The sequence below is a fragment of the Myotis brandtii genome, unplaced genomic scaffold, assembly GCF_000412655.1.
Source record: "Myotis brandtii unplaced genomic scaffold, ASM41265v1 scaffold17, whole genome shotgun sequence".
Taxonomy (NCBI): domain Eukaryota; kingdom Metazoa; phylum Chordata; class Mammalia; order Chiroptera; family Vespertilionidae; genus Myotis; species Myotis brandtii.
Window position 1 is genome coordinate 8,454,528 of NW_005356259.1, and position 14,158 is coordinate 8,468,685.

Below are 14,158 nucleotides of genomic sequence, written 5' to 3' on the forward strand. Positions count from 1 at the left end.
GCAATGCCTAGGCAGCCGTGCCAACAAGTCCAGCAATAGTCTCATGTTCATAAATCCTCTGAGAAAGTTCCTAAGCTGTGTGCATAACAAATCACACCGGGAGAAGCCAGGAAGGGGACGACTTCTTTGAGAGCAGATGTTTTTCAAAATGCCCAGCGAAGCATCATCTGTAGTCAATCAATTCGACAGCCACCCGAAACATGACTGTTTTTCTTCTTTGGGGACATGACTGCTTGCAGAGCCTGAATAAGCCCCCACCCAAACACAAAGCCACACCGGGCACCAACTTAGGCCGTTCTGGTCAGCACTGTGATCAACTTTCAGAGTTTTCATAAAACAGATGGTGCACTCTGCACGTAACTCAGATCCCAGGGATGCCTGTGGCTATAGCCACACTCATTCCAAAATATAGGGGTTCGCCTGGCTTTACGGAGAAGACTGGGGAAGCCCCCACAGTGCCAATGACTGCAGAGTTGGCAGGTGGGACTAGCCCGCCGCCTAGGCCCAAAACTTTCCAATGGAACAGCTCACATTCGCCATTAGGTCAAATGTTAAAAAATCATCTACCTACACAGCAGTCTAAGCTTACCAACACGAGTTTCATTAGAAAATAGTTGCTTAGAGGCAATCTGAGTAAAGTTTCTGGCATTCTATTTGATTCTGGAAACAAATGAGAGAACTGGCCTTGTCAGAAAAGTCAGAAGTTCAAACAGGTTAAAAAGAGCCTTTTAGCCCAGCTAGTGTGGCTCAGTGGTTGAGTAGCAACTCATGAACCAGGAGGTCATGGTTCGATTCCAGGTCAGGGCACATGCCCAGGTTGCGGGCTCGATCTACAGTAGGGAGTATGCAGGAGGCAGCCAATCAATGATTCTCTCTCATCATTCATGTTTCTATCTCTCCCACTCCCTTCCTCTCTCTCTCTCTCTCTCTAAAATCAATAAAAACATGTATAAAAAAGTCCTTTATATCTCAAAAAGCGAAGAACAAAGGGAAGCCCAGCAATGTTCTGAAAAAGACCACAGCCAATAGCTCATCATACCTGGGATCCGAGGACCATCCCAGCCAAAAAATGAGGATCAAGCGGGTGACACTGTGCGTATCTGACCACCTCTTCATCCAGCCAGCTGGTGAGCCCCTCTGGTTCATCAGAATAGTTAGTTCCCGAAAGTGTAGGAAGGTGGTACAAGTAATTTAGAGGGAACGCACTGACATTTTATAAAGTTTCCTAGGCCTTTGGGCTCTGGGGGTAGTTGAGTAAAGCACACAGAAATGTTCCTTTGGGTTCTGATGTGAAAATCAGTAATTGCACCACAAGTTTGAGTTGACAGCCAACGTGCTGGAAATCTGGACAGGAGGAATGCATGGAATCCCAGTTCCTGGCCTCAGCCTTATCAATATGGAAATAACTTAACAACACACAAATGCTAAAAACAGGGTTCCCAGAGCAAATCACTCCCATACCTGCTCTTAATGTTCACCTGGATTTATGAGATGACGGAGGCAGGGACTCTTGCAACCATTATATTATTTTCCTTTTCCCTTTTTACAATGTCAGTTTCTGCTCCCATCTCTGTGAGGGGCCCAGGCTTACCCAATTCTTAGAGGCAGATGCTCACTGTGTCGTCTAACATTTGGTCCAATTTTCCAAATTGGGGGTGGGTGTTTTCTGCCTAGAACGAAAGCTTCCTCTTTTAGTCATTTTGTTTTAATCTGGCCCAGAAAACAGATCTGTTTTCCTGCTTGCCTTGGGAATGCAGGGCCTCACAGAGGACAGCACGGTTTCCTCTGCATATGCCTCGGCCCCCTGCTCCCAGGTACACACTGCCTCTGTGCCTATCTGGTATGTTGGAAGTCCTGAATACTCAAAGCTGGGCATGGATGCCTTCAGAAGACAGCGTCCATTCACTGTTGTGATTCCATTTGGGTTAATACCTTGAAATCCCAGTCTGGTTTGCCTGCCTCCAGATGGGTAAGAAGTGATTTTAATGAGCTGAGAACCCAACCCAACCTGGAACAGAAAAATCATGCTGCTGAGAAAGTCTCCTCCTGGGAAAAGCTGCCCCTTCCTGGGCCCTTAACACTGAGCTTCATAATTGTTTTAGCGAAGATTCTCCCAGCCAAATAATTCAATTGGGCTAATTGTCAACTACAGTAAGGCTGCCTGCTGGGAAGGCGGGCCAAACAAGAGGTCCTCACAGCCCCAGTCTGGGTTGATTGTTGTCCCTGGGGAACTTCAGGGCTCCACCATGTTTTTGCTATTTTTTGTTTCTTTTCTTGGTCAATTTTTTAGTGCCCCTCCCCCATCCCTGCTTTGGTTCTTTAAAATACATTCCATGTATTGAATGTTTTAGAATCAAGGCCTTACTTAACATCTTTCAAACAACGGACTTTCTTTCATACCTATGACATCCCACACCAACCCTTCTACCTTTTAACAGTAGCAATATTTGAAGGAACTTTTAACTGCAAGTGACAGCAAGCAGCTTCAAGAAGACATTTTTTTAAACTTTTAAATATTTCTGTTAAAAAATGCATTCCATTTTACAATAATACTTAATGTGAAGCATTTCTTTAAAGTTAGGCTGGAGGCCAAAAAACTTTCTTGGAATTTGCAGCAATAAATAACCCAGTAGGAAGTGATGATGGTCTAGACTTGAGGTGATGGAAATGGAAAATACAGAGAAGATATGAGGACTCTTTCCTAGGAAAGTTGACTGGACTGAGTGAATGGGGCACAGGAGGGTGGGGGAGGCAAGCTGACTGCTGTGGTGAGTGAGTGATTAGCCTCTGTCAGAACCAGGGGAGTCAGACGTGGCACTGAGTTTGCGCTGGAAAACTCTGAAGACAGTTCTGGGCAAGTTGAGTTCGAAACATAGTGTTATATTCCAACGAGAATGTCAGTAACAGCTGGAGGTTAGAGATAAATATTAAAGTCCAACATAAGGGCTAGATGTATAGGTAAAGGAATTGTCTGGGTGGAGTTGGTTGTTAAGCTATGAGAATGTGTGAATTCTCTGAAGAGAAAGTGTAAACAGAAACCACCTGTGAGTGGATACAACCAAAAGACAAGGCAGCAGAAGCAGAACAGAGAGGTGGGGAAAACGCCAGAACATGTCACTCCTGCCCGGCTCTCCTTAGTGAGTGCCTATCAACTGTCTTTCCTGATAGTTTGTTCCCCTGTATTTAAAATGGGGACAACAGTACTGGCTTAACCACCTATAATTATTCCCTGTTAGTGAAGGGACCAAAATCAAGTGATCATTAATAACAAGTTCAAAATGTCATATGTGCATCTGAATATGCTTCTCATGAATATGATCATTACCATGTTCAGTCACAACTGAACAGGAAATACTGGTGCAAGAGAACATGGTTTTATTCTGCAAAATCTTCAACACAAATAGAGAAGTTCTGCCAATCAATGTCCATTTTCCTCTAGCAATCTTCATGTTATATGGTAAAAAGGGAAAACCATTCCAATCTCTTATACTTCATAGCTCCAGGTGGAAACAAGTACCTCTTATGAGAATACCCATCACAGCCAGGAGTAAATCTAAAACCTTTCTAACTCAGACTTGAGCCTGTGAGACCCTTGTGACCAATATTCAAAAAGACCTCAGCTAGCCCAGCCGGCATGGCTCAGTGGTTGAGCATAGACTTATGAATCCAGAGATCATGGTTCCATTCCCTGTCAAGGCACATGGTTGCAGGCTCAATCCCTAGGAGGGTGCGGGCAGGAGGCAGCCAATCAATGATTCTCTCTCATCATTGATGGTTGGTTTCTCTCTCCTCTCTCCCTCTCTCTCTCTCTCTCTCTCCCCTCTCCCTCCCTCTCTTCCTTCCTCTCTGAAATCAATAAAAATATTTTTAAGAGAGACCCCTGCCTTGCCAGAATAAATGTCATGTGATAGCAAATATATATAAAACCCAGGGCAAGAAAACTTAATTGCTCAATACTGAACTCAAAGAACAATAACACCTGCCACTCACAGGCAGAGAGACATTCATCTGCAATTACTGCCACCACCACTGCTACTGAAGGCAGAGCCATGAACTGCCAAATGATTTAGCATTAGAAATTAGATCCTCAGCCTTAAGAGGTAAGACATGTTTTCTTTAGTGTGGAACTTAGGCCATGAGGACTCATCCATTAAGGTCCAAATTATCCAAATATACAAATTCTCCATGGGAGGAGAGGGACAACCCCCCAGTGCCCCTCTTAGTCAGAATTCCTCTAAGTCATGGGCCTTCCCTCGTCATCCATGTCAAACATATTGATAGACGTGCTCACTCTTTGCAAGGTAATAAGCAATGCATTTTGCCGCTTTGAGGATACTCTGACTCTCCACAAAACAAAATAGTTTTATAAAACAAAAACTACAAGTTTATTTTATTCCCCACTCCATTTTAAAATAGAGGCAGTGCCTCAGATCACATCATGAGTCATTGACATATATGGAAATAGATGCCAACTCTTGCTAATCTCTTTTAAGACTGTTTTCATTAATCCCAAATCCTGGGGAACTAAGGCACGTGAAATAGCTTCCAGTTTATCTGTTGGCCGTTTAGTTGTTTGCCGAAGTGGGATATGAAGACCAAGTCAATTTCTCTTTTCCAGTGTCAAATTCCACCTAAGTTGAGGGCATATTTTAAACCTATAAGGAGAAAGCTGTAGTGTACTAAAATGGGAAGAAAAAAATCCTTATAAGGGTTAGGATTTCCAGTTATTTGGGTAGAGGGAGAAATAGGTTGTCTCTCATAACATTGCCAGTGGGTATTTCCTTTTCAACCATGCTGATAAAAACAAAACCAAAAAATCCAAAAAGATCAAAAACAGTCTCATCCACTACAATTTAACAAGCATGCTGACATTTTAAATACTCGGATAAAACCAAGTTTAGGTTTCAGGATATTCTTTCCTCCAGACTTCTGGGGGACAGGGGGATAGTTTTACACAAATATCATAGAAAACATAGCACAACGGGAAACATGCAGCTGTTGCAAGTCTGCTCAATTCTGTGTCTTTTCTTTTCCATCCAGCGCCACTCACACCTTCCCCAGAGAGCAGCCAGGCCAGCTAGTGGCTGATAGAGCAAGACTGTGTAGGAAAGCAAAGCAAAGCAAAGCGCCTCCCTCTCTGCATCCTCTCTCCCCCAAGAGCTGGTGGTGTCGGGTAACATGATTTCCAGGTACAGAATTTAATCAGATTGAGCAGCCTACTCCTCTGAGCTGAGACTGACCCGGCCTTGCCCTGTTCTGTGACTCCTGTTGAGCTGGGATGCAAGATCTTAAGATTGTAGCTTGTCCCTTGTTCCCATGTATTAAACAGTCAACACCCTCTGGGAATAGACTGCACTTTTCATCATTTGGGTAGGAATTCTAGCGCATGGAAATGTCCTAATTTGCTATTGCTGCATCAGCATAATGAGTCAGATTTAGGTCCTATGGGAGAATAACAACACTTAGCACTTATACCAGCACTTTTCATCTTCAGGGTCTTTAACCACGTTGGGCTGGGATGTCAGATCTCTCTCAGGAAGACAAAGGAGTTAATCTCTAGTCCTTTCAACTCCCCTTCCTTTCTTACACATGCACACAGGTACACACACTTGCACAAAGCTGTTATCAGATGGCGAAGCTTTCTCTGGCTTCCTAGATTTGCATTAGTCAATCTTAATAAAAAATAAATCAAATGTAAAAGGTTAATTCACCCTCCTCTTTCTTTCTTTCTTTTTTTTAATAATCTTTCTCCCCCTCTAATATGGAACACAAAATCAGCATCCCAACTGCCAGTTGTTGGACTCCATTCAGCATTACTGAAAGGGGTCCCATACTTGACTTGAATCTTCATGCCTCATGATCTTGTGTCATTGCTGGCCACTGAGGAGAGTTGAATACCCTGTATTGGAAGATTCTGGAGGGCTCTGCCAAGTTCCATGTTCAGACCTTTTCCTTACTTCATTTCCTTATTGGTTCTCTACTTGGAATACTGTTTTCCCCAACACATACCTGGTTTAGGCCTTCTCCTCCTTCTTTCAGGTCTCTACCACATGTCCAATCACCAGCCATGCCCTCCCTCACCACCCTGTGCCCCTTCCCTGTCATATTTTTCTCCTTAGCACTTATCTTCTGACAAGTTATACATTTTCTTGTCTTTACTTGCTTCTTGTTTGTCTTGCCCACTAGGAGTAAGTTACATGAAGGCAAGATTGTTTTATTTTCTTCTTCTTACCAGCTTTAGTCCATAGTATATTCACCAATGCCTTGCACAGTGCCTGGCAAGTGGTGGGCACTTGAAAATTTTTCTTGAATGGATAAATAATGAACAATAATTTCTCATCTGTTTTAGGACATGGACTAGCCTGATTTGTAAGCCAGAGGCAAGTTTAATTTTTTTTTAAATAATCCTCACTCGAGAATATTTTTTCCATTGGTTTTCTTAAAGAAAATGAAAAGGAGGGGGAGAGACAGAAAAAGAAACATTGATGTGAGAGAGACATATTGATTGGTTGCCTCCTACATGCACCCTGACTGGGGCAGGGGATCAAGCCTGCAATGGAGGTGTGTGCCCCTGACCAGAACTGAACCCAAGACCAGTCCACAAGCCAACACTCTAACCACTGAGCCAAATCCGCATGCACCCTGACTGGGGCAGGGGATCAAGCCTGCAATGGAGGTGTGTGCCCCTGACCAGAACTGAACCCAAGACCAGTCCACAAGCCAACACTCTAACCACTGAGCCAAATCCGTTAGGGCCAACTTTAAATTTATGATGCCTGCTAGTGAGGGAAGCTTTTCCAAGGGGCAAAGTCTCTTATTAAAGAGTTTTGAAACTCTGAACTTACACTAACACAGATAATTGAGACAAATGTAAAATGTGTTGCTTGCTATTTATGATATGGATATAGACATTGGGGCTTTTTCTAGTGGCAATGGCCTGCCTCTAGCCTGTCCTCCCTGTATGCACACAGTGGGATACTTTTGGAAAAGTGTTAGGGATAGTCTATAGAACATAATTTTCCCCATTGTACAGCCACATGGGAGAAGCAAAGATCAACTCTATATTTACTCTTTACTAGATCAAACTACAGCTAGAAATTTAAAGGTACAGGGAATGACCACCTCAATCTTTCAACTATTTTGTATAAAGTACTTAGTAAGTTCTAGCAAGACTTTATAAGCAAATTCTCCAGATCAATTCATCCATCTTCCACTTTACCAAAACTTGCTGAGGAAATGAATGCAAGTCTTTTCTTAAAAGACAAGGAGGGGAAAAAATCAGAAGAGAGCTGTGGATATAGAAAGAAAAAGAAATGATTATCTGAATGTGGAGCAAAAGGGAAGGAGAACATAGCGCTCAGTATAATCAGGTATGCATTAAATAAAGAGCTGTATTCCTACCTGTTAAGCAGGGAACAAATAAATGAAGTGGGAGCGGGGGTTGGAAGTATGCCAAGGATGTTGGTAGCTGGAGAAATGTGGCCCAATGGTGGATAAGACTATACTGGCAGATTGGAGAGCATCCCCTCCTCATTTCTCCACCCTGTTGCTTCCAAAGAAATGCTAGAGCAGAAGCCATCAATACAGCCCATTTGGATGAGTCACCGAGTCACCATGCAATGGGCCTTAAGAAGGTGCCCTCTTGTGGAGTCATCGGTACCTGAGGCTGGATTTGGCCCATCTGGTTTGAACAAGGCAAGGGAAGAGGATACCTCAACAGCCTTCCAGGGCGTGCAAGTGACGTGGGGGTATGAGACAGTGACCTGATGAGAGGTCTGCCCCCAAACCATGGGGAAATCTGGCTGTAGGATCCCCACCAGTACATACCCATCAAGAAATCATCACATGGCTAAGATCGATATTTAAAAGAGAAAATACAACTATAATAGTCCTCTTTTTCAACTTTGCTTGCCTAATTATCTTCATTTTTAAAGCTTAATTATTTATACTCTTTTTCAACTCATAAAAGAAATGTATAGCATGAAAATGTTTCTTAAATTAAAAATCTGGACCAGAGGAAATATAAACTGGAATTGAAAGTCTAGTCTTGGAGGAAGTAAAATGCCCTCATGACCATGTTCTACCAAGTTCTCAAAGGTAAGCAGTAAATTTGGCTTATGTTAACCAAGCAGTCAAAGCGAAAAGAGAAACAGAACCGGTTACATGATTCTCAGGTCCATGAGAAAAAAAATATTTCAGTTCCTCAGGGGGAGCAAACTATTTCCTGGAATTCAGATCTGCAAGAATTTCCTCCCACGGGACTTCATATAGGAGATCATGAGTACTATATAATGGAGACCACCTAAAATCACAGCCCTACCATGGGCTTCCTAAAGCTGTCCTTGGTAAATGTCTTTAGGAAAATCAAAGGCATCCACTTCAGTTAAATCCACTCTATCAGAAATGAAGACAGAATGAATCACGTACACACCTTTCATATAGTACAGTATAATCTAAAACTCCAACCTCGACTAGCTTGAGGCATGAATTAACTTAGTCCTTCAGTCTTTTACATATGCCATGCCTATCAGGAGAGCTAAATTTACTACTCAACCAGGGGAAATTTACTCAAGTGTTTGGTTTGGGGCTCTTCTTCTCCCTTGCTATTTTTATAGGTTGTTTTTCTTAAGAAATTTATTTCTAATGGAATGAAATATAGAATATGCACCTTTTATTTTCATTGTGTTAATTTTTTAAGTGCTTAGAACAGTGTCTGGCAAATAAATGCTAAGTAAGTGTTTGCTTAGAAAAAGAAAGAAGGCCCTTTCCTATCACTGAGGTGGTAGGGATAGAGGCATCAAGTATGAATGACAAATTAATCATAAACAAATAAAATGAGTTGACAGAGATTTTATATCCCTCTTACTGTAACCTTCACCTATTCTCCTGATTTTTTTCTAAAGCAGTATGGGCTGAATACAAGCCTTTGACTATTTTGATGTGAGAACATGACATGAAAAACCTGGTGGAGAGGGATTATTAAAATTTCACATAGAGGAGGATTCAAAGGTTTTGAAACACTTAGGAAAACATCAGAGCCTTTTAAAATTTCTTCTCCGGATGGAACAGCTGGAACTTCAGAATCCATTACAACCTAGCTGGTCCTTCCTGCCAACCAACTTTCACATTTTAAGACTGTTCATGGAATGTGTCTAATTTGTTGTTTCGTACATTTTGGGCACTCAATAATGCTCTATAAAAACAATGAAAAAATACTAAAATGCTTCATTATCACACTTACTTATGACTTCATTTCCTTTCCTTAATCTTATAAAGTGATTGGAAAATGCCAGCACAACATTACAATAAAACTGAATATGTTCTGGAGGGATTCATAAAGTGGATTTTCTTAAAAAAAGAAAGGCACTTTCCATACCTCCAGTTAACCTATTTATCTCAATAACAACAGATGTTCCATAATATAACTAGGAAGTAACTGTGAACATGGTAGAGATCTATTGGGCAGATTATAGACATCAAAGTTAAAACCTGGGTCAAAAATTAGAGAAACCTCCTTTAATACTGCTATAATTTTTCACCTGTTGTCTCTGACTCTTGTAAGGCTTGCTATTAAATATTTAGGAAAACAACTAGTTTTGAACAGAAAATGTCTGTGAGTTTATATGACTCAGATTCAAGAATCAGATAGTGTGTTGTTTTTTGTTTGTTGTTGTTTTTTTGCTTGAATTTAGTATTTCAGATATCAGTTTTTTCCGTGATTTTTCTAGCTTCAGGTTCTATCACAATCAGGGATTCATCCTTTTTTAAAACAAAACATTAAACGGACATTTGCAAATGGATAAAATACTGTTTAAGGGCCAGGCCACATTAGCAATCAACCTGCAGTGCCATCCATTTCCACCAAGAGTTTCCACCAGGTGCTGGAGGAGGCACCTCTCGAGGTGTCCATCCCAGCAAACCTACCCGCTTGCTGCTCTCCTCCTCCTGAGCCTTCCTGAACTCATGCTCTAGGGAGCAATCCAGCTCATTGAAGAGTCCCACTTCCTCGCAGTTCTTCAGGAATCTCGTTGGGGTCGGAGTTTGATCTGAAAACAGAGACCGAGTGATCATTCATGGGATCTTTTCCTCAAAAGCCAGTGGAAAGCCTGTATTCAATTCACAACTCCCCTCCCCTCACCTTAATTAAGATGCTGACTGGCCACCTATAATCTCCCAGCCCTTTAAATAAAGTGAGAATATGAAAGAAAATTAAGCCATAAAACCCAAAGGAGGAACATGGTGTGTAGCTGGCTACAGTAGGTAAGGGATTTCCAAGCCTCCCTCCAGACAACTTGGGGAGGTCCCACCCTTGAGTTGCTGGGTCTATATCACTGGAATTACACTGCAATGTGTGGAATGACTTTTTTCTAACTGGAAAAAATATTTAACTAAAATCAGCCAAAAAATCTGCTGAGCCCATGATAAGCCTAATTTCACGGGGCTGGGAGGAAAAAGGATTTTGTAGATTTTTATACCAAACAAAGAGAAATACACAGACATGTGAATTCCTTTTCCGTATAGGAGGACAATTTAGCAATTCTCTCATTTTGAGAGTCATAGAGAATGATGAAAGGTTCCAAGTCAAATACATTCAACTCCTAACCCATTAAAAATATAATAATTAATTTTAGTTTTCTTTGCTACAGCTAAAAGAATGTTCTGAGAATATTCTTTAAAAGGAATAAAATTTCTTTCCTATTTGGACTGTCTAGAGCAGCGGTCGCCAACCTTTCGGACCTCACAAACCACCAGTTGGTGACTGCTGCTACAAAGGTTTCCTTAAACTAGCCATCGCCAACCTTTCGGACCTCATGGACCACTGGTCTAGAGAACTTATTACTTTGAAAACGGGAGGATCTCAAGCCACTATTTGTGACTTAATATTTGCCCATTTTACAAACTATTTACTCACAACATTCTCTATATTCCAGATCTCACAGATCCTGTGAGATAAGTAGGGTGTATATTATTTTAGAAATGGAGAAATTATTTAAGTAACTTGAACAAGCTCACACAAATTGTAACCATCTTATCACTATGAAGTCCTCTTTTACCTAAAAACTTAATCCCTTCTCAATCTGAATCCTGAGCTTTGACCAGACTCTCTCAGCTCCAAAGAACTCTGTTGTATGTGTAAGAGACAACACTGACAACCCAGAAATCTAGATTTGAAAGTGCGTGATCTAGGGGAAATTATCTCAGTTCTCTAAACCTCATAGTCCTCATCTTTTAAATCAAGTTCTAAAGTTACATGATTTTGTGAATCCTAAAATCACCATTGTAATGGGTTCCCTTCAAACAGCACAGTCATTAGGCCAAAGAAACATATGACCATTTAAAGGTCAGCTAAATGGGAATATAACTAACAGCTGGTTAGGCACTAGATATTAGGCCAGATATAAAGGCTAGATATACAGATAAAGGGGCTTTCTGAATAGAAGGTGTAAGTAGATAAGACGTGAAAGTGGAAACAAAACACTGTGTGTGTGTGTGTGTGTGTGTGTGTGTGTGTGTACATGTTCTTCCATTTATTGAGTGTTTATTCCAAGCCAGGCATAGTACTAAGTGTCTTGTATGCACCATTCCATTAATGTTCACACCAATCACACTAAGTAAAAATTATTTTCCCCATTTTACTTATGAGGAAACTAAAACTCACCTCAGGCCAAATTTAGAAATTGGGTTCCATAATCATATCAGTAAATGATAATCCTAACAATCTTCAGTTCTTTTGAAATATCTGGGAATCACTGAATCCCTCATACAATAAAACTGTATTACAATCCCACAGACTCTCTACTAACTTGCAGAAACATTTTTGGTGACTAAAAAACCTGAGAAAATATCACATGTGAAAAATGAAATACTAGACCACTTGCCATCAGTTGGAATTTAGTTTTCCAGGTTTTATGTTCCTTTTATTCCCCTATGATTCTTTGTTGTAGATTTATAAGTAGAGGACTATGATTCCAGGGAGAGAAAACAGTCATCCTGGAGGCTCCAAGTCCTGAACAATGAGATGAGTTCAGGAGATGGCCCATGAAATCGAGTTCAGGCTAGCATCGGGGGCCAATCCCCAAGCAAAGTTGACAGATGTTTTATGTCTCCTCTAAAGCAAAATTATTGCCAAATAGCAGCCCATGCTCACATATATCAGCAAAGGAGGTTGAAGAAGCATGGCACAGGGACAGGAATGCTACTGCCATCATGGGCCTCTCTACAACAATAGAAGCAAAAGCGAGGGAACAAGAAAGGGGAGCCAGGGCTATAAATGGAGTTGGTTCCTCCCATCCCAAGAGCAGAAGACCCAGATGAAGGCCCCAGAGTTGTTGCCAAATGAGACTTTTTTTGCTGTATGATATAGTGAGAGAAAAACAAAACAGATATCTATGTCCACATTTGGAATAGATAAGGCACACTGTTCCTAATTTTTTATTCATTTTCTTCTTGTGAATGAGCCATTCTTTCCAGTTACAACAGAAACCAGACAATGGAGCTTAACTTTTGTTTTAACATTTATTAGAATTAATACAGGGTCTCCAGTTGTCTTTGATCCCACATGGTACCAGTTCCAAGTAAGCCAGGAAATGTGCAAATCTTCAAAAAGGGAACAGCTAAATCTATCAGCAGCTTAAATAAAAGAGGCAGAGGTTCTTAGCCACATGAATGCCTTGTCAAATAACTGTTCCAGCTGAAATTAGACCTGAAGTGGGTAATGTCCATGGCCATAAATTAAAATTCTTGTAAACCACACCCTATTTAAAACTAAGTGCATACACTGGTTAGTTACAGCAGCAGCAATTTCCATATCCTGAATGATAGGGGCCAATGCTTTCTAGTTGGATAATATCTAATGTGTGTCCAGGAGGCCACACTCCAGGGACTTACAGGAACTCCAGTGGGAACTCAGAGCTGAGACGATTGTTTAAGGACTTTTGCTCGCCATTTTTTTAGTGCTTCCACTTCAGTGAGGACCATCTGAATGACAGGGGGGGGGGTAACCCCAAAGGAAACTGACAGTTAAATAACTTTTGAGTCAGAACTTGACCCGCGTTGACAGTGATTTGTTGTTACTGCCTTTGTAAATCTGAACTGCCACTGCATAAGCATCTGCGTGTTACCTTCTCTCAGGTTGCAAATAGCACGCATGTTCTTAGGAGACACCTGGGGCCAGTGCACGTGAGAAATATTACCACTTCTACTCATCTCACCTCCTTGGGGATCTCTTTACCCATCGAACAATGAAGATTTGGCACCAGAGGGATTAAAAAATCCTTTGTAACATTTGCCATATTTCAATACCTAGTTACCTTCCTGGTGAATCTATTTCTTGAAAAAAGGAGCATTTTGTCATAGAATTGCAGCCTCCGTAGATAGCTAGGGAAAGGACACTGGCCATGTGGAGACACTCCTTGTATATCTACCTGGAAGAGTGCCACAAACAGCACTATGATTTAAGAATTCACCCACCAGTTATACAATAGGAAATCCTGTACCACATTGCATCTGGGAAGGAAAACAAGTATATGGCTAGAACTATTAGAAAGAAATAGTAACTCATTAAGTTTTCCCATCAGTCCATAGTCTGCCTAGCATCAAGTGCTTCAGACTCAGTGACCATGATTATTCCAAAGTCTAAATGTCAAGCACAAAGCTAAAGCCTGAAACTTGATTCTTCTTTTTAAAAGTGGTGAGACTGGGAGAGACCAAGATGGCGGCATAGGTAAACACCGGAGACTGCTGCCGCAAACAACCACTTCAAAAATACAACTAAAAGACGGAACGGACATCACCCAGAACCGCAGGAAGGCTGGCTGAGGAGAGACTCTTCAACTAGAAGGAAAAATAACAGCACACCGAGGCTCAGAGGAGGCGCAGTGTGGAAAAAACTCAGGTGCGGAGGTGCGCGCGCAAAGCGGGCTGGTGGCTGAGAGCGCGGTTGTCGTTTTCGGTCAGGGGGGAGTCTCAGACTCTGAGCTCCAGATACGGGCGAATCGCTGGGGACTCGGACCCAAACGGGAGAAGCGGGAGTGTCTGGCATCAGTTGGAAGGCAGCTTTCCCTCCGAGGTTTGCAGCGGTTCCTGGGGTTCTGAGAAGCAGAGCCTCTGGGAACGGGACTGAGAGGGGCCATAACCGCTCCCTCCCCCCGCCCTGTTG

The 14,158-nt window shown here is 41.7% G+C and overlaps 1 protein-coding gene across 4 annotated transcripts in view; it reads right to left on the reverse strand.

Annotated features, from left to right (window-relative positions):
- CREB5 (cAMP responsive element binding protein 5) overlaps positions 1-14,158 on the reverse strand; it is a 389,564-nt gene that overhangs the window by 297,062 nt on the left and 78,344 nt on the right. For all 4 annotated transcript variants that reach the window (XM_014537001.1, XM_014537002.1, XM_005862956.2 and 1 more), the window contains one exon: positions 9,925-10,046. In XM_014537001.1, the coding sequence (XP_014392487.1) occupies positions 9,925-10,046 (122 nt within the window). The remainder of the gene's footprint in view (positions 1-9,924; positions 10,047-14,158) is intronic.